The sequence below is a fragment of the Cenococcum geophilum genome (genome assembly GCF_001692895.1).
Source record: "Cenococcum geophilum 1.58 unplaced genomic scaffold K441scaffold_11, whole genome shotgun sequence".
Classification (NCBI taxonomy): domain Eukaryota; kingdom Fungi; phylum Ascomycota; class Dothideomycetes; order Gloniales; family Gloniaceae; genus Cenococcum; species Cenococcum geophilum.
The window spans coordinates 207,613-228,769 of NW_027137569.1; the positions used below are offsets into that span (position 1 = coordinate 207,613).

General features: G+C 37.7%; 3 protein-coding genes across 3 annotated transcripts; 1 reads left to right on the plus strand and 2 right to left on the minus strand.

Annotated features, from left to right (window-relative positions):
* Positions 1-2,550: 2,550 nt before the first annotated feature.
* On the minus strand, positions 2,551-2,848 carry K441DRAFT_712111 (CENP-B protein). The gene has a single exon (XM_067653914.1). It carries the CDS (start codon positions 2,834-2,836, stop codon positions 2,558-2,560), a length of 279 nt encoding a protein of 92 aa, XP_067506392.1. The 5' UTR covers positions 2,837-2,848; the 3' UTR covers positions 2,551-2,557.
* An 11,631-nt stretch (positions 2,849-14,479) lies between these two features.
* Positions 14,480-16,386, minus strand: K441DRAFT_631606 (12-oxophytodienoate reductase 1). Its single transcript, XM_067646320.1, has 3 exons — positions 15,815-16,386; positions 15,158-15,762; positions 14,480-15,103 (listed from the first exon to the last, which is right to left on the minus strand). The coding sequence occupies exons 1-3, from the start codon at positions 16,055-16,057 to the stop codon at positions 14,704-14,706; spliced, it is 1,248 nt and encodes a 415-aa protein (XP_067506393.1). The 5' UTR covers positions 16,058-16,386; the 3' UTR covers positions 14,480-14,703.
* A 6-nt stretch (positions 16,387-16,392) lies between these two features.
* K441DRAFT_606426 (uncharacterized protein) lies at positions 16,393-21,110 on the plus strand. The gene is made up of 3 exons (XM_067645403.1): positions 16,393-19,194; positions 19,294-20,551; positions 20,599-21,110. The coding sequence occupies exons 1-3, from the start codon at positions 16,406-16,408 to the stop codon at positions 21,073-21,075; spliced, it is 4,524 nt and encodes a 1,507-aa protein (XP_067506394.1). The 5' UTR covers positions 16,393-16,405; the 3' UTR covers positions 21,076-21,110.
* The last annotated feature ends 47 nt before the right edge of the window (positions 21,111-21,157 follow it).

Sequence of the window (21,157 nt, forward strand, 5' to 3'; positions counted from 1 at the left end):
TCTAACATCCCTTACTATTCTTCGTAGCTATATAGGGCCTAAGCTCTCTATAGGGGGCTTTTTTAGGTTACTACTAACTTCCTAGGTTTTTGATACGGGTGGCGTGATATAGGTAGTCTGGGGGCGATATAGTATACGGATCCGTTATAAATTAAGCTGTATATCTTTCTTAAAGGCCTAGTCCCTACGTATAGCATTAGCCTAGTAAATAGTATTAATCTAGGGCCGTATAAGGTTTTCTATTATAATGCTAATTTCTTTTATAAGGGAAGGGGTTAGGGGTAGGGTTTTAGGCTAGGTAAGCCATCTACTCCGTACATTAAGCTGTAAGCCTAAATAGGCTAGCTATTTTCGTCTTAAGATTATATTGTGGCTACCTAGGTCCGTAATAAGGAAGGGGGTGTTATACTGCCTTTGTCTATTAACATAGAGGTAAATCCGCAAGATAGTCGTAATGGGTGGTCCTATCCGCCCATTGTACCTATAGATAGGAATTAGTTTAGGCAGTTCTTTAATAGGTGCATTTAGAAAGTTAGCCAGCTTTATAGCATACTAGGTATCTATTAAGGCAAAGGCATTTGCTCTAGAGTTAGCTAAAGTAGAGGTTAAAACTTAGTATTTATTATAGAATAAAGTATAAGGGATACTGCAGCTTTTTTTACTAACTAACTAACCTAGATTAACATCTAATATATTAATCCCTTTTAACCCTAGAGAGAAGTCTTCCTCTAGGGTTCCTCTTTTTCCGACTCCGCGCTATCCTTCTAGATTAATAGAACCTTGTCCGCTTTCGCGTTTATTAAGTAATCCTTTATATAGTAACCTTTCTATCTATAAGAGAAGCAAGCTCCTTAATTACTAAGGGCCTATATACGGGGGTTGCTATATATAGGCCGAGCATTCGCTAGACCTATAGTAGGGCTAGCCGTATAGCTAGCTGCTAAATTGGCGGTGGGCTATACAGGTAGTGCTATAGGGGTTGCCGATCGTGCTAGGGTATTACGGGCCGTTCTTATATTGCTTATAGTCTGATTTAAGGGGTTTCTGGCTTTATACCGTTCGGCGCGTATCTTAATTTAGTAGAGGCCTTAGTTAATAGCTAAGCACTAGTCTATAAGTTCCTTTAGCGTCTATATAGTAGTAAAAACTAGTAGTACGGCTCGCTGCAGGTCTAGGGTAAGCTTATTAAATAGGTCTAGCATTAGATCTTCCTAAGGAATTTAAGCTTAGCCGGCTAGGTATAGAAAGCGGGTCTAAAAGGCCGAGAAGGTCTCTGTTGTTTTTATATTTAGGCTTTTATAATTAAGTCGGGCGTTCTATACTTTAAAGGGGTCCTTATAAATAAAAGATAGGTAAACAATTATCTCTTTTTTAAAGAGGAAGGGCTCTGCTAAGTCCTATACGTACTACGGACGTAAGTGCGTCTATATATCCCCGCCGGTACGGCCAAAGATATAGGCCATTTTAGCCTAAGTAGTAGGGAAGTAGTCCGCATTAACTTTAAGCTTATTCTATAATTAAAGCTTCTAATTATTAAATATAGGGTTAGTTCCGTTTATAAGTAATAGGGGGTCCGTAACCTTTATAGACCGCAATAATGCTAATGCTATATATTAGGCTAGAGCCTTAAGGACTATAGTAAGTCTCTAGGTGTCTAATAATTTCTTACTAGGCGTAGGGGGTTCTCTGGCTTTAAGCAGCTCTTAAAGTCGTTTAATTTCGGCATTGGCTGCTATAAGCTCCACTTAGGAGTTTAAGTTAGTTGCTATTTCACCATTAGAGGTATTTAAGGGTCCTATAGCTGCTTTACCGGCTGCTATATTTCTTGGCATTATAGTATAGTTATTAGGGTAACCTCTAGTAGGATTCTATAGAGGTTTTAGTTTATGCGTATTCTATAGGTCTTATTATTCTTTTCTATTCTTTTAGTTCTAGTAATATTCTTTAGGTCTAATTCTATATTCTGTTCTAGTTTATAGTTTATAAATATATTTAAGTTCCTTCTTAGGAAAAAAGGGTAGTTAAGCTTTAGATAATGTTAGCGACTCAGTTAATTAAGGCATGAGTACAGCAAGAGGGACGCGCAAGCCTGTACGATTGGTAGTCTATAAACGAGGATCTAAAGCTAGAGAAAGGAAAGGAGAAGAAGAGCAGCGCCGGTTAAAGTAGGGTTCTTTTATGCGGTCCTCTAGTCACGTGACCGCGAAGTTCTGCCAAGTTCTGCCAGTGCCGTAACATTATCTATCTTATACTTCTGAAATCGCTTATTCTCTTCTCTCTGTATTTATGCATTAGTAGCAAAGCCAACAGCAGCTTTAAACAGCTTTTTAACGCGTCGCTGAATAGGGGTTTCAAGCATACCGTCTGGTCGCTCGGTAGTTGATTTGGTGATTTAATTTCGTAGAGACTTAAGGTCCTCTACAGTCCTAGGGGTCTTTAGGGTTCGACGGTCTATAATCGCAATTAACTAGCTCATTTTAGGGCTTGCGGAGGCCTCTATACGTGGTAGAGTCTTTAAGATAGCGGTAGGATTGTATAGTAGAAGACCTGTAGCTTTCTAGGCGCTACAAATCGTCTTATAAGTGAACGCCTTGGCGCGCGCCATAGGGTAGAGCTTTATAAAATACTCTTTGTTAATTCCTGCATGGCTATAATGATAGAAGTTATCTACCTCTACGCCGTAGTAGTACTGAAGAGGTCCAAAACAGCTTACATCTAGTGGCTGAAGCTTGTGCGTTAAATGAGGTGGGAGCGCAACTAGAACGATCTTATGCAACAGCGTATACTCAATAAACTGCCAGGTAACGTGGCTTAAGTGATTATCTATTATAAGCATGCGATAGCTTCGAATGTCACCAGTGCTGCCAACAATCAAATATCCTGATTGATTGGCGGGATATTTGATTGATTGACGCACGGGCCGTATTTAATTGAAGCTAGCCTAATTAACGGCTGATTTGATTGAACTTCCAATTAATTATTTGGCTAGGGGGTTGTCCTAGCAACATACCGCGATGCAGTAGCAGAAAGAATAAAAGGTAAGATATTAAGCTCATTAATTACAAGAATTCACTAGAATTTACTTTAATTTATAAGATTTGCCTTTAGCTAGTGCCTCTAACACTTACTAGCCTCTATAACCTCTACTCCTAAGTAATTTCGCTTATCTATAATAAGCCTTTTGGCCGCTAAGAACACGCGTTCTACCTTACTACTTATTGCTAGTATTAAAAATATATTAAATGCTATACGTATAAGAATAGGAAAATTAGTTTAATGTTCCTTCTACTATATAAGCGGGTCCTTAATTAATAGAAGCTAGCAATTAAAAGACCTTAGATAGGTATTAAGCTCTAGACTATCTATATCCTTCTTTTTCTGCTTATAATACTTCCGTAATAGGTAATTAACTAAGAATATGTTATATATAAGGTAGAAAGATTTTACATTATTTAGCTAATTCTTAAAGTTAAAGGCGGAATTAACATTAGGAACCTTTTTATAATAACTTAAAAAAAGGTCTTTAAATATCTTCCTTACGGTCTTAACCCAACTTAGATACTCTACCCACTTATCCTTAAAGTACTTAAATCGCTATATAGGGTAAAGGACAATAGCTATAACGTAAAGAGGTGAGAAATCTGTTAGCTTAAAGTACTTCTTAAGCTTTAGCCAGGCCGTGTTAATACTAGTATTATAGTGCTTAGTTCGTTTAAAATTGGTATTAGACTTATTAATCTCCTTTTACGCCTTCTTAAGAACATTATATATAAAGTTTATACTATAGAGAACTCTCTATAGTGCGTTATATTGTCCTTTTTAATTAACTGTCTATGCTTAACCTTCCTTTTATTTATAAAGCTCCTAAAAGGGAACTAGTATTTTTTACTACCTAATTAGGTCCTCCTAATTGGCCTCTTATAGAAAGTCTTATTAAAGGTTATAGGCACCCTACTAGTTTAGAAGTTTCCAGCGGGTTTAGTAAAGGGTAATAGTAGCATGTAGTTTAATTGCTAGCATTTATTAGTATAATAGCTAATATAAATTGTAATAACCTAGACGAATGGCTTTAAACCGAGCCTTAAATAATTACTATCTTTATAATACTAAATTAAGAAGAAGAAGGGGTTGCTAAAACTAATATAAATAAATATATACAGCTAACCGCCAAGGCTTATTATATAGTATGCTTAAGTTATATAGGTTACTATAAGCGCTACTATAGGAATATGCGGTATAAGTTGCCAGCTAGTAACTTATACCGCATATTACGGCCGCAAAGAGCCTAGAAATAGCGCGTAGTATAATACCCCTATAGTAACCCATAATGGTAATATACGGCATAATGGCAATATACGGCATATTATGGCGATATAGCGGCAATGTAGTAGGTAATATACTTTAGTACCGTTATATAAATAAAAGAAACAGGATATATTATAAGAAATTATAGCCTTAGTTAAATTCCACTAAATTCCTCTATCTACAAAAAGCTGGTAATATTGGAAGTCTTCCTCCTAGCACTCTCTAAATATTATTATCTTTATTAAATTATAGTTAATATAGATATAAATATTATAGAGCTTGCCAATTAGGCCTATACTATTCTAAATTTTAAATACTTTATCGTATAAAGCACCGGCTAGCTTCTACTTAAGCTTAGTAATACCCTTACTAAATAGTAAGGCCTTAATAACTAGGTTAATAATATAACCAAGATATCACAGGCGTAAATAGCCAACATTAATATTAAACTAAGTTGCTAGCTCCTTTAGCATAGTATTATTATCCGTAGCATTATCTATTATAAACACCCCAAGATTCTAGCTAATCTCGTAGTTATTAATAATATTAGCTATAATTTCTGCAATTAATTAGCCAGATTTTACTCCATTTACTTTCCGGAAACCTAGAAGACAGTACTTAAGCTTATACTCCTCACTAATAAAGTAAGCATATATCGCCATATACTTATTATAATTTAGAGAGCGCCAGCTATTAAGTAAGAGGTTGATTTTACTTTTTACATATAAAATCTTGTCCTTAATCTGTGTCTTCCTTAACTAAAATATATCCATTACCTAGCCCCTAATTATAGTATGCGAGGATAGAAGGATTGCTTTAATCTTAGGTTGGCTAAAAATAAGAAGCTATTAAAATTATATATTTTAAATAGTCGCAAAGCTAAAATCATAGGCAATAATTATGTTAATAAGGTCCTTTTTATATTTAAGATCGTTAAATAGCAGTAGAAGAAGACTACATTATATAAAGCCTGCGTAAGTAGAACTTTGTCCTTATAATAAGATAAAGTTAGAATCCCCGCCGGCTCCAGTTATTCTATAGGTCTTTTTTAAATGAGATATAATTAATAAGGTAGAGATTGCATTAAAGAGCTAGGTACCATAAGCCTTTTTTTAATAGCAGCGCTTATAGAGCTAGAGCTTCTTATAGTCCTTTACTTATAGATTAGCTCTATACTAATAAACCTAGGAAACCTTTACCTTTGTATTTAGTACCTGTTTATTATGTAAGCGATACTATATATCCTAAAGAAGCTAGCCGCGGTATTTAAGAGTATTAAATTAAATGTTAAAAGCGTAGGCGTGCGAGGTCTAAGTGGGCTAAGATACTTCTAAGGTAGTCTTAAGTAAATCAGAATTAGATAATTAATATAACGGAGCCTTATAGTAGGAACTACGGTGGACTCGTTAATAGGCTAGGTATATAGGTATTGCCAGAAGTCAACAACGTAATAATAACTAGTGGAGTAGTTGCCTAATAGATTAACTCTAATTATATTCTAAGAATCACTATAAGGAAGGAACTATCTAGGTAGGGACTAAGGGTCCTTAAATACACAACCATACTCCTAAGAAAGTCGTTACTCTGTCTGCTCTATCTGCTCTATTCGCTCTATTACAGATTTTATAAATTATATAGATTATATAGATTATATTACGTAACTCTACTTACTATTCCTTATTACATAGTTCCACGGGTTCTATCTTAGACCGTACTTATATTAACCAACTAGCTTCTTCCAACTTCTCTCCAAATAGTCATAATATTGTACTTAAAGCGTTCGTAACACTATCTCCCTCCTCTTTATCTTTGTCCTTAAAGATACCTAGCATCTCTAAGTTGTTTATTAGAGGTATAATATCTATCTAATTAATTTGTTTAATATTATTACTTATAATACCTAAAGCACCTTCTTCTTCTTTAACTCTTTATTATACATATATAGTCTCCTCTATACTATTACTTAGTGAAGTAATACTATCTCCGTGTTCTTGTTGCGCGAAAGAGGGGTTAGTCTATATTACGTTAGCGAGTCCTTTATCTTAATAACCGTTCTCTTATTTAGAGTGCACTAAAGCAAATATTTAATCGTCTTATAATATTCGCTTAATTTCTAACGCTAAGTTCCCTAAGTAATTTATTATAGGGTTTTATATTTAATTTGCTGCTATAAAGCTTAATAATAAGCTATTTATCGCCTTAATAGAACTTTATCGTTTATATAACGCTAAAAAAGAGGCTGCTGATGCTTAATAACGGGCTTTTAACTCTTATCTTACTGCTTCTACTTAGTTAGTTTGTCTTAAGAAAGTTCGCAAGAAGGTTTATTCTAAGGAGTAGAAACTTATAAAATAAGGTTTATAGAAACTTAGTAATAAAAGAACGGATTCTCTTCTAATAGAGAAGGAAACAACTCTAAGTAGTTTAGCAGTAGTTCTTCCTAGGTCCCCTTTAGGTGACTTATTCTTTAGCGATTCTTCTTTATTAATATTACCTAACCTTTTCTCTTTTAATACTCCTATACCTTTCCTATAGCGTTTTTTAGGTTCTTTAGTAGCTTCTAGGTAGTCTTATTATAGCCTATTTACTTTACCTTATACTATATTTTATCGTCTATATCCTTATAACTAACGATCTTTAAAACTTACTATTTATCTTCCTCTTATCCTTTATATGTGTCTACTTTATAAACCGGTGGCTTAATATTTCCATGTGCTAGCTCTAGCATTGCAATATACTATATAGGGTAGATTTTTATTCTAGCTAGTAGGTTTAATTTAAATATAACTAATAAAATTCTTTATATAATTTTAAAAGGTCCTAGTCTAACGTAGTTTAACTTCTTGCTTAGTTGTTAACTCTTAAAATTTTTATATAGTAGCCATACTTTATCTCCCTCCTTAAGATTTAGTCCTTTAGATCTCTTAGCATTATAGTACTTTTTTATCCTTTACTGTACTACCTTAGCTATTTCCGTAAGGTTTATATAAAGATTTATTAAACTCTTTATTCTTTACTTAGCTATACTACTTATCTTCTTTACTTAACGTAGCGATAATAAGGTCCTTAGCTTATATCCGTAATTCGCCTTAAATAGTAACGTGCCTATTCCTTCTTATAGTGTTGTATTATATATAAACTATATAACTAGTAATAGTAATACTTAATTATTCTATATATGGTTAATATAATGCCTTAAATACTATTCTAGTATCTAATTTAATCTTTCCGTTTAACCGTCTGTCTATAAATAATATACGGTAAAAGTTACTGCTTAAACTCTTTACTCTACTAAGAATACTTCCTAGAATACTGCTATAAATCTTAAATCTCTATCTAATATAATTTTACTTAGTACTCTATATCTTATAAATACTTCTTTAATATAGATTCTAGCGATATCTTCCGCTAATATTTCTTCTAAATATGCTATAAAGTATCCCTACTTTATAAGCTTGTCTANTATTACTAANATNNNNTTATAATCTNATCNNGTNATAGGATCTCTTAACTTTAGTAACTTAATAATAAAGTCCTATAATATAACCTCCTATAGTCTCTCTAGTATTTTAATAGGTTATAGCTCTCCATACGGCTTATGCCTTATTAGTTTATTTCTTTAGCAATTTAGATATTCTTTTATAACTTGCCTAGCTAGTCCCTAGATTCTATTAATAATATACTCCTCTTAAAGTCTTAACACTAAGCCTATAGCTCCGTTATATCCTTAAGTTAGTCCTTTATAAAATAACTTAATAAATTCCTTTATAATAGACCTTGGTACGTACGTCGCTTCTTAATTTTTATACTGCTCTAAGTCTAGATCCTCTGTTTATACGTCTAGGATCTTTTATATCTAATTACTCTCTAGTAAATTATAGATCTGTTCTTCTTATATTACTATAATTTTCGGATAATTATATCTAATTAATTTATCTATATCCCTTCGCAATAAAACCCCTAATAGCTTTTTATCGTTTTATAGTTTAGCCTTTCTACTTAGAGCGTCTGCTTATATATTCTTTATACCCTTAGTATACTAAATCTTAAAATGGTATTCTATAAGCATCTCCGCCTATCTAACCTGTCTATAATTAAGTTCTTTTATTATTAGAAACCCTATTAGGTTCTTATAATCCATTTTAACTATAAATGGTTTTTCTATACCTTATAAGAATAATCTCTATTTTTTTAGTGCTATAACTATACCTAATAACTCCTTATTATAGATGTTATAGTTTAGTTCCGGTAGTGTTATCTTTTAACTATAGTATACCACTAGGTGCTATCTATCTTTATATTTCTATAGAAAGCACGCTCCTAGTATATAGTCTAATGTATCTGTTTTAACTACTGTCTCTAACTATAGTTAATAGATTTTAAGGACTAGCTCCTAGGTAAATAACTACTTAATCTTTTTAAACAGTTCCTTTTATTCCTCTCCCTATACCTATAGTTCTTCCTTTTTTATTAATCTTATAAGTAGCTTAATATTCTTTAACTAATAAGCTATAAACCTTCTATAGTAATTATAGAACCCCAGAAATAACCTTAACTATATTATATTTTCTAGTTCTTGCCAATTTACTATAGCCTTAATCTTCTTTAGATCTATACTAAGTTAGCCTAGTTTAATAATAAATCTAACGAAATCTATCTTTTTAGTAAAGAATTTGTATTTCTTAATTACTACTAGCATCTATTCTTCCTATAGTCTCTTTAAGACCTATTTAACGTGTTCTCTATATTCTTCCTTACTTATTAAGTAGATGATAATATTATTAAGGTATACCATAATAAATTTATCTAAGTGTTCTCTTAATATATTGTTAATACGCTTCTAAAACATTGCTAGTACGTTTATAAGCCTAAATTATATAACTAGTAGTTTATATAGTCCTTCCTTTAACCTAAAGGCTGCCTTCTATTTATTATCTTCCTTAATTCTAATCTAATAGTACGCCTATCTTAGATCTATCTTTATAAAGATTTACACGTTACCTATCCTATCCTAGATCTTGCTAATTAAGGGTAAAGGATACCTATCCTTCCTAGTAATGCTATTTAACTGTCTATAGTTAATATATAGCCTAAGTTTTCTATTCTTCTTTAGTACGAATAGTACTGGATATCTCGCTAATAACTGCGATGGTCTAATGTATCCTTTTTAAAGATTTTCCTAGATAAACTCCTTAAGTGCCTATAACTCTTTTTCTATTAACTTATAAGTTGGGTAGAACCTTAGACTTATTCTTAGTTTTAACTCTATTTTATAGTTCTACGCTATATACTCTAACAGCTTTTTACTTTCTAGTAACTATAGCTTCTTACTATACTTATGGTATCTCTTTAGTATATAACTTAATTCTTAATTAGTTTCCTTATATATTGCTCTAACTTAATACCATACTAACTTAGTTTGCTATTATATCTTATATTATTATATATCTCTAATATTAACCTAACCTATAACCCAATTAATCTTTAGATTATATTCCTATAACTAAGGCATTCCTAATATTGCCTTATTATTCCCTAATGGTAATATATTAAAAGATATCTTAACTTATCTCCCTTTAATAGTTATCTAAATTAGTCCTGTTTTAAGATTAATAATACCTCCTCTATAGGCTATTAGATCTCCTAAAATTATTACTAATAAATAAGGGTGCTCTTTTTGCCTATGTGGTAGCCCTATCCTTTTAACTGCTGCTAGTAAGATATAGTTCCTTATTACTCCACTATCTACTAATACTTTAAACTGCTAATCTTACCATTTAATTTTTAGGTTTAGGTATTGTCCTTAAATTCCTTTAAGGGTTTAAGGCTCTACTACTAGCTCCTTTTAGTCCTATGGGCCTCTACTTTTCCTAACTATTAGCTACTTAATCCTATTACACTTAGCTTACTCTTTAGCCAATACCTAGTTTACTTTTTATCTTTAATATGCTATAGATAGGTATTCTTTAGATATTCCCACCATTATCATCTATCTAAGTATTCTTCCATAAGGAATCTTTTTAGTTAAAGTGCTAAACTTCCTTCCTCTTAGACTTCTGCTAGATGCTAGCTGTGTATATACTTAGCATTTCTATACTATTATTTATCTGTTATCTAGTATATCCTTATAAGGTATTTCTAGTTCTTTTCTTTTGAATTTTTATGCATTTTGTATATATTATCCACGCATGCAATCTATGATAGCGTATAGTATGCCGCGTGCTTTAGGTTAACTCTTAGCTCGTTTTTATCCTTAAGTTTAAACCTCTATCATACTAATCTAAACGTTGCGACTTTATTTACAGGTACTAAAATATATCTTTTACTTTTCTAGTCCTCTAATTATTCCTTTAGATCCTTTAATATTATAATTAAGGCTCCCTTAATATAATTTATTACTTTTTCTATAATTAAGTGGTTTTAGATAACTTTTTTATCCAACTATATATAGAAATCTTCCTACTTATCATTATATCGTTGCCTATACCACTTTTAGTACAGCTACTAGAGTATATACGATCTGTCCGTAAGGAAGTATCTTCTTATTACTACGTTATAATAGCCTTTTATATGTCGTTTCTTAAACCTAATAGAAATCCCTAGATCCTCTTCTTATTCCAGTTCGGTAAGCCACTTAGCTCTTAGTGTGCCTATCTTAGGTCTATTAGTAATTCTTTATACGGGTACTTTGTCCTTTATACAACCTAGTATACTAAATCTTATATCTAGTTTCTTTTCTTACTATAAGGTAATTCTTGCTCTAAATTCCTCTATAGTTTCTTTCTTTTCGCGTCTTATAAGTAGATCTTTAAAGTCTTCTTACTTCTTAATCTTAGTATTAAACTCTTAATCTTTAGTCTAAATATCTTATTTAACTAGTAAGTCCTCTAGGTCTATATATCTATCTCCTAGTCTAACTACTATTTATATTATAGATTCTCTAATCTATAGCAAAGCCGCTTACTTCTTGCTTATAGGTATCCTTATTTATACTCCAAATTCTTAACCCCTTAGATTCTTTAATCCTAAGCTTGCCTCTTTCTTAAGCCGCGCTCCAGCCTTAGTCTAACTAGGCTTTACTAGTATTCTTATCTCGTCTTAAGAGTCTTAAATCTCACTTATCTCGTCTTAAGAATCTTATACTGTTAGGAATACTTATCCTAAGCTTATTCATATATTCTTAAACTAAGCTACTACCCTACTTTATTAGTTTACGTCTATTATAGGTCCTTAAGCATACCTTATCTCGTCTTAAGAATCTTAGTTATCTTTTATCCTATCTTAAGAATCTTAAGCCTTTAGCCTTTTGCCTTTATTAAGTAATAAGCTAGTACTAGCAGTTATCTGCTTACTTAATTATCTCTAGATATTACTCCTTCCGTCTTATAAAGTAATAGATGCCGTATCTAACGGTATTATAATACCTGTTACTAAACCTTACTTTATAGCGGTCTTAGTCTCTACTTCTATTACATTATTAAGGTTTAGATACCCCTAGTTAGTTCCTTTACTATCCTTATCGCTATTAATTAATAAGTACTCTAACTCCATTATTATTATTACTAATCGTTATCCGTATGTTACTATAATATCTTAATCTAGCTTATAGAGTTAATCTTATTCTTTATCTAACTCTTTAGTTCCTTTAAGTCCTCTTAACTCTGGCTCTTATAGCTAATAGCTTACACTATACTTAGCGTCTTTATAAATTTAGCATGCGTTATTATAATAAAACGCAAAACTTCTAATTAAATACTCTTTTGTTCTTTATAGTACACTATTATCCCTCTATACGTGTGTGTTATATACTATTAGTCTAGTTCCCTTTACTACGTAATAACTCTAACCACCTCTATAGTCTCTAGCAAAATAACCCTATTTTTCGCAATTTATATAAGCTCCGTCTTTAAACTATTACTTTTATTATAGAGTCCGCTTAAACGTCTTTCACTATTAAAATTCTTAGTTTAGCCTATACTCCTTAGTCCTATAATTACTTAATCCTTAACTTTTAGGTTTTTATAGTTACTTTCCCTATCTCTTATAGGTTTCTTTAGTACCGCTTAAGTCTATTAGCTCTACGCCATACTATAGTTTCTAACTTAGCTTTAGTTATTACGTACTCTATGTCTTATATAACTATAGAACTCTATCTTAGCCCTTCTTAGCCTATTCTCTTTAGAAGATCCTATTATTAATCTTAATCACTTAATCTATTAATTCCCTTAAGGTATCCATATCTTCCATTAGAATAATTACATCCTAAACTTTAGCCTTAAGTCCCTATTTATACTATACTATAAGCGCTTTATTATTCCATTTAACCTATATAGTAAGTATTTAAAACTATATTATATACTTAATTGCTAAAGTTCGCTATATTAGGTCCTAAAGCTTTTTTTCCGCTATAGTTATTGCTTCTAGGTCTCTAAATATCTATATTAATTATTCCGCGAATTTTACCTAGCTAGAAAACATAAATTATACCTCTTAATTAGTAGTAGTTATTCTATTAGTCTATATTTCCGTTAAGTAGGGTTTAAACTATTTAAGTGCCTAACCTATTAGGAATAGTCCTACGTAGGCTATCTAATTTATTATTATGGCTAACTTAGCCCCTTCTTATATAACTTTAAAATACATTTACGTTAGGAATCCTTTAAGCTTTAATCTCTCCCCTAAGAATTGTTTAATTAAAGGTAACTTAACCTTTACTGCTCCAATCCTATTAAGTCTTTTTTTAAGTATTTAGTTGTTCTTATTTAACCTATTAACAATTTCCTATAACTGCCTAACCGTAACTAGTTATAAGTTAGTATCTTGTATATTTATATCTCCACTTAACCTTAAAGTAGTTACTACTGTTAACGGTTATTTCCCCATCATGGAGGGTCCTGGCAGCATACGCTGCGGAGTTTAACTCCTGGCTCTCAATTTTCTAAATCTAGGGCATAGCCTGTGTAAGCTGATGAAGATGCATGAAGCTCGGATGCTTGGATACAGCCCTTTCGGGATTGGTTCCAAAGCCTTGCGCGATCGGTATAAAGTCATGCATTATTTCAGCTCTCTCATTGTTCAGCCAAAATCACAATGAAATGACTTGGACCAGATTTTCGCCTTATTCGTGGCTATCCACGAAAGCTCCAATATATAACGCGATTGCATAGCAAGATGAGCTCATCCGCTATTGGAAAGGCGCCATCCCTCGTGGAGAAACCCACAGAGAAACAACTTCAACGCGTGCCAGAGCCTCAACCCTATTACTATTTCATAGACGGAGAATGGTAGGCTATAATTACAGGCGTGAAACAGCAGAATATCTCATTCGAAACCATAACAGGTCTCCGTCTCATAACGCGGAATATCGACTTCATGGCCCCATTTGCTGAAGCCTGAATGGCATCCGCTCTTAATTATCTTGAGAGCGTTATTTCGGATATTCCAAAATCTTAAGCCGCAGTATTTTCCTTCAAGAAATGGTAGGCTCGGTTCTCAAGCAAATTGGAAATACGCCTTGGGTCCGTAGCCTCTTCGCCTTAACAGATTGCACTTCATTAAATTGGGGCTCTAGCTCTTATGACACCGTCACTCTGCTCGATCACCGTTTGAGCGTGAAGCAGGTTTCCAGATTAAGGTACCTCTCGGAATGCCTTCGTAATGGTCTATTAGTGGATATGGCTATTTATTATGTCTACGAAAACGCTTTGGAGGAGGCCGCGGAGCCAACTTTGCAGAAGAGTATCTTCGGGTTTTGTGATATCCATCTTGATTCTATGGCCTCCAACCTGCCATTGCGTCTATTGCAGATAAAAGGTGTAGAAAAATAGTTTCATGACGATGCGTATGCGGGAGTTTTTGCAAGAGATATGGATGCCAATAAACCCTTGGATCGAACACTACCTCAAGAGAATGGGTTCAGGGATGCGTGTCTTGAACTTGGGGTTAAGGAAGATGCTGAAGAGGGATGCACTTGGGATTTCCAGAGTCAAGAGATGGCGAGGAAACGATATGGGCCCACTCGGCTGGATAAGGTGCTATATTGTGGTGAGATTGGGGCTGGGAGTCTGGAAAAGATAGGAATGGGAGTAACTGTTGAAGATGAGGTCATCAGGGAGATGTTAGGAGAGCGAGCTGAATGGCTCAGTTCAAGCTCACAGGTTCGGCGGGGCTACTTCTACAATCAGAGGATGAAGTCCTTATACTGTGATTGACATTTAAGAAGACTGGTCGTTACAATGCCGAAGGACTCTGCGGCCCTCTATACCACTGCGTACCATCTTCGTAGCCTGCACAGCCGTTCCACAGACCCTAATTTGAAATGCTAAAGAAAAAAATTCCTTCACCATATGCCGAAATTTGCTCTTCACAGAAAGAATGTAGCGCTCAGCTCTGCTAATCTTATGCCCCATTCACAATGGGCTGCGGCTCAAAGAAAGGGTAATCTGTATATCCCTTCTCCGGTGGATTCGCTCCATAAAATGTTGACCGATCATATTGATTAAGTGGCAATCCCTCGCGCAGCCTCTTTGGCAAATCTGGGTTAGCTAGGTACCATCGACCAAATATGATTGCATCAGCATCATCAGTTTCAACTTTCAGTGCCGCGTTATCTCTATTGAATCCACCTGCAGCAAGAAACTTGACCCCGCCTCTGGCAAGGATCCGCCGGAAGGGGACAAGAGAGTTCGGGTTTTTGACCGTGGCCTCAGCTTCTACGCCACTTTCTGGAGAGGTGTAGGCGGCTAGAGCATCCATTTTGGCTTGCTCATCAAGTACTTCATCAAAGCGTGGCTCAACCCTGGGAAGGTTTAGATAGTGGATATGCTATTCGAATACAGAAGAGATATCTTACATGTGAACGTATGCGGGTCTTTGAGTCTCCGGAAGGCTTGCAATTTGCGCACAAAGATAAGCCCAGTGCTTGTTCGGATTGCTGTCTTTGGTATCCTGGAAATAATTGTAGGGAGATAGCCGAATACCCACACGATCACTCCCGATGGCTTCACACGTTGCCTTTATAACCTCCAAAGGAAACCGGCATCGATTTTCTACAAAGCCTCCGTAGGAATCTGTCCGTCTGTTCACGTTGTCATGAAGGAATTGGTCGATCAAGTAGCCGTTAGCACCGTGTATTTCGACTCCATCGAATCCGGCCTCTAGTGCGCGTTTTGCTGCTGCAGCAAACTCTTTAGTTGTTGAATGGATTTCATCAATTGTCATCGGTCGTGGTGGATTATTGGAGTATTCGGTTCCATCGAGTGCTTTGCCGGTTATTGGTATATTGCTTGAGCTTGTGGGCTGCTGTCCATTCCTGAATGATGTAGGTGATGCTCTCCCAGTATGCCAAATTTGGCAAAAGATAAAACCTCCTTTGGAGTGTACCGCGTCTGTGACCTTTTTCCAGCCGGAAATTTGAGAGGGAGAGAATATGCCTGGTACGCCTGGATAACCGCCCGCCTGGGCATCTTCGTTAGTGAATGAATCTACAGCCTTTGGCCCAAGAACTCACATAATGACAAATGTCAGTAGCTTCGGTTAGCTGAAACCCGCCTCTATTCGCTCGCTGCTTATAGTACTCGACATTTAAGTCACACGGTACGAAGATGCCATCACTCTCTTTCCTTGCTCGCATACGCGTCAATGGGGCCTGGCAGACTCTGTGGTCTAATTCCAACCTTCCTAGTTTCAATGGTTTAAAAAGCGCCGAGTCCTTTAGAGGTGCAGGGCCTGGGACTGATGGTGCTCCTGCCATGGTGATGTAGCGGGAGTTAATCAAAGTGATTTTAATTCTGGGATGGGAAACTTAAATATAATAGGAAATTTTAAGGAAAATATGATTTCTATATAGCCCATGCCAGCCTTGTAGAGCTTCCAAAGCCATCACGTCGATAACCAAGCCTCGGGTTCACTTTGACGTCGTAAAGATGGGGCTGGCAGAGTGGGAGAAAGGTGGGATACCCGAAACCTAGCCGAGCAAAGTAGCTGCAAGCTGCGGATCCATGCGGACGGGGCATCAGCGGTGTGAATGGTAGCGTCAGCAGTTGAGGGGTCCTCGTTTTGGTGGCGATTACTGCATACCAGATAATCCGACCTTGGAAAAATGAATACTGGTCTAGAGCTGCTAGACAGGAACTTCAACATGGCTCTTCCATCGCCTCCCAAAAAGCCCCTGGCAGATCCACCGCCACCGCTTTCGGCTGCCGACTCGCTAAGCCCCCTCATTCAGGCAACCTACCAGTCGCCCGACCTCAACTTCTATCTCAATGGCAGGAAAGTTATTTTATCCAACCCGAATCCGCACTGGACCTTATTAGATTATATTCGCGCTCAGCATGGCCTTAAAGGAACAAAACTTGGTTGCGGAGAAGGTGGTTGCGGAGCATGCACCGTGGTGCTGCAGACAAAGGATGTACGGGAGAAACGGAAGGTTTCGCATCTAGCCGTCAACGCCTGCCTCTTTCCCCTAGTTGGCGCAGATGGAAAACATGTTATTACCATCGAAGGCATTGGGAACGTTTCGAATCCGCACCCTCTCCAGGAGCGAATAGCCAAACTCCACGGGTCGCAATGTGGCTTTTGTACACCGGGCATTGTCATGTCACTGTATGCCCTAATCAGAAATTCTTATGATGTCGATACTAAGGCATTCCACCTCTCAGCTAGCGATATCGAACTAAGGGGCCATCTGGATGGAAATCTTTGCCGATGTACAGGGTACAAACCAATTCTCCAAGCGGCGAAGACTTTCATTACAGAAGATCTCCAAGGGCATTTGACGGAAGATTATAAGGATTGCGGCACTTCTGATCTTCAAGCCAAGCTCTTGGATGTCGTCCAGGGCAGCTGTGGGAGTCCACCAACAGGTTCTTGCAGTAGGCCCGGCGGATGCTGCCGGGATACACCATCAAACAGCAGCAGTACACCGGACAGGAAGTCTGCGACGGGCAGTCCCTCTACCGAACCGTCCTCGATATCTGACGAAGAGCGGATTCTTGCAAATGTTGAGATAAGGAAGGGACTAGATCAAGACTCCTTTATCAATGGAACCACGTACTCCAGGCCCGTCAAATGCCTGCAAACTCCAATCGGAAATGATGCCGAAAATCGTTCCGAAAACACTAAAGTGGGAACAGCTCTCGACGCTCCACTCTTAAAATCGCAGAAAGGCGTGCCCAAGCTACAATTCGCTGAATATTCCCCTGGCACGGAACTCATATTCCCACCTGCGCTGTGGAAGTACGAGCAGAAACCCGTGTGTTACGGAAATGAAAGGAAGATATGGTTTCGGCCCGTTACATTGGATCAACTTGTAGAATTGAAGGGTGTTTATCCCTCAGCAAAACTTGTCGGAGGCGCGAGTGAAGTACAGATCGAAGTACGGTTCAAAAATTCGGACTTTTCTGTATTAGTATATGTTTCAGATATCGAGGAACTAAAGGAAACGAAATTGCCGAAGTCAAAGCTGGAACTGGAGTCCATGGATGAAATTTACCTATCTGCAAATACTTCTTTGACGGAATTAGAACGAATCTGTGAGGATGTATACGAAAAGCTAGGACAAAGAGCTATGGTTCTGGGGGCTCTTCGAAAGCAACTTCGATATTTTGGCGGTCGGCAAATTCGGAATGTTGCTTCCTTAGCTGGAAATGTTGCAACTGCGTCGCCGATATCTGACGCTAACCCGGTCCTTCTATCTGCAGGTGCTTCTGTTGTTGCTCGAACCCAGTCGAAGGGCACATTTCAAGTTCCGGTCGAGCAGCTCTTCATTGCATATCGAACGACGAGCCTACCAGCTGACGCGGTGATCACCCATATTCGTATTCCACTTGCTAGCTCGGATACTCGAGAAGTTATCAAAGCTTATAAACAAGCCAAGAGGAAAGACGATGACATTGCCATTGTTACTGCAGGCTTTCGCGTTAGATTAAACGATCAAGGAATTGTTGAAGAAATCACCCTCGCGTATGGTGGCATGGCCCCAACTACTTTAGCAGCCAGAAGATCTGGAGATGCCCTTGTTGGAAAGAAATGGGCAATTCCGGAGACCCTGGAATTAGGTCTTGGTGCACTGGTAAAGGACTTTGATTTGAGCTTCAGCGTTCCTGGAGGCATGGCCCATTACCGGAGAACACTGGCTTTATCTCTTTTTTTCCGCTTTTGGCACGAGTCAGTGGCAAATTTTAATTTAAGAAGAATTGACGATCAAATCATCGAGGAAATCCAACGAGGTCTTTCGCAAGGCTTGAGAGATGATTACAATCCGAACGAGCAACGAGTCATTGGAAAACAGGTTCCTCACTTATCTGCCCTCAAGCAGTGCACTGGAGAAGCGGAGTACGTTGACGACATGCCACGCCAGGAGCGAGAGCTATTCGGAGGACTAGTGTTATCCTCAAAAGCCCATGCAAGGCTGCTTGAGGTCGACTGGGCTCCTGCACTTGAAATGAATGGGGTGGTTGGATATATTGACAAGAATAGCATTCCAAAGGAGGCGAATATATGGGGTTCTATATCAAAGGACGAGCCATTTTTTGCCGATGGTGAAGTCCAGCATTATGGGCAGGTTATCGGCATGGTTTACGCGGAAACAGTATTAGAAGCCCAGGCAGCAGCCCGTGCTGTAAGAGTTTCCTACGAAGAACTCCCGGCCATTCTCACTATCGATGAAGCAATCAAGGCCCAGAGCTTTTTTAAGTATGAAAAGGATCTCAAAAAAGGTGCAGCTATCCGTGGAAAGATGGAAGACGCTTTTGATGTGTGCGATAAAATATTTGAGGGGACGACGAGAATTGGTGGTCAAGAACACTTTTACCTTGAGACTAATGCTTCCTTAGTCATTCCACATAATGAAGATGGCTCCATGGAAGTCTGGTCGTCCACTCAGAATTGGTGAGTGAAAAATCTCCTGCATTGTTAACTCAAGTGGACTTATCTTTTCATAAAATCTTCCATCGTCTGCCACTGGCTAGCCATCTAATAATGAGTTAGCATGGAGACCCAAGAATTCGTCAGCCAGGTTACTGGCGTCCCAAATAACCGAATCAATGCTCGCGTGAAACGTATGGGTGGTGCATTCGGAGGCAAAGAGTCACGCAGCGTTCCATTTGCTTGCCTTCTTGCCATTTCTGCTAAGAAAGAGCGCCGACCAATGCGACTCATGCTGAATCGAGACGAGGATATGATGCTTAGTGGTCAGAGACATCCTATCCAGGTCAGGTGGAAAGTCGGTGTCTCCAATGACGGCAAGATTCTAGCATTAGACGCAGATTCGTATGATAATGCTGGGTTCTCTCAAGACATGAGCGGTGCTGTCATGGATCGTTGCATTACTCATCTGGACAACTGCTATGAGATCCCGAACGTCTACCTCCGTGGCCACGTCTGTAAAACAAATACTCACAGTAATACGGCATTTAGGGGTTTCGGTGCTCCGCAGGCTATGTTCGTTACGGAGACTATATTGTCAACTGTCGCTGAAGGACTGAGCGGCATAGATATCGATGAGCTTCGTTTGAAGAATTTGTATAAGCCTGGAGATAGAACGCCGTTCTTTCAACAAATCGATGAGGATTGGCACATACCCACACTTCTTGACCAAATCCGTGCCTCCTCCAATTATGATTCTCGCAAGGCTAAAGTCGCCAAGTTTAACGAGTCGAACAAATGGAAGAAGCGTGGTATATGCCTTATTCCCACGAAATTCGGGCTGAGCTTTGCGACTGCTCTTCATCTCAATCAGGCTGGAGCAACTGTCAACATATACGCTGATGGGAGCGTATTACTTCATCATGGCGGTACTGAGATGGGGCAGGGACTCTATACTAAAATGTGCCAGGTTGCAGCCCAGGAGCTTGGTGTTCCAATGGATTCCATTTACACCCATGACAGTCAAACATATCAGATCGCCAACGCATCTCCAACAGCAGCATCATCCGGAAGTGATTTGAACGGTATGGCTGTAAAGAATGCTTGCGAGATTCTCAACGAACGTCTCAAACCGTACAGGGAAAAATACGGGCTTGATGCGCCTATGAAAACCATTGCGCATGCCGCATATTTTGACCGCGTAAACCTTGCTGCTAATGGGTTCTGGAAGATGCCGAAGATTGGGTACCAGTGGGGAAATACAAATGTCGATACGGTCAAGCCAATGTATTACTACTTCACACAGGGTGTTGGAGTTACCGAAGTCGAGCTGGATCTTCTTACTGGGGATCATACTGTGCTTCGTACGGATATCATGATGGTAAGCGGCGCAAGTCTGTCAACCTATCAAGCTAATGATTTCAACAGGATGTCGGCCAATCTATCAATCCAGCGATCGACTATGGACAAATCGAAGGCGCTTTCGTTCAAGGTCAGGGTCTCTTCACAATGGAAGAATCTCTCTGGACTCTCTCTGGCGAGCTTGCGACTCGTGGCCCCGGCACTTATAAAATCCCTAGTTTCTCTGATATTCCGCAAGTCTTCAATGCCAGCATGCTGCGACATGACGGCCAAGGCAAGCCCTTGACATGGAAACACCTTCGCACTATCCAGAGCAGCAAAGGCATTGGCGAGCCACCACTGTTCCTTGGGGCTACGGTATTCTTTGCACTGAGGGAGGCAGTGAGGGCTGCAAGGGAAATGAATGGAGTAAAAGAGCCGTTGGTTTTGGATAGTCCCGCAACCGCAGAGAGACTGAGATTAGCGGTTGTCGATGATTTAGTGAGGAAGGCTGAAGTTGTTCGCAAGGAGGGAGAGTCGAACTTCTTTGTTAGTGTAGCATAAGCAGATTGTCCCAAAAATTGATATTTGATCCGGAGCATAGGCTTGATTTGACGCTTTTGGTATGTAATTGCGATCTGTCTAA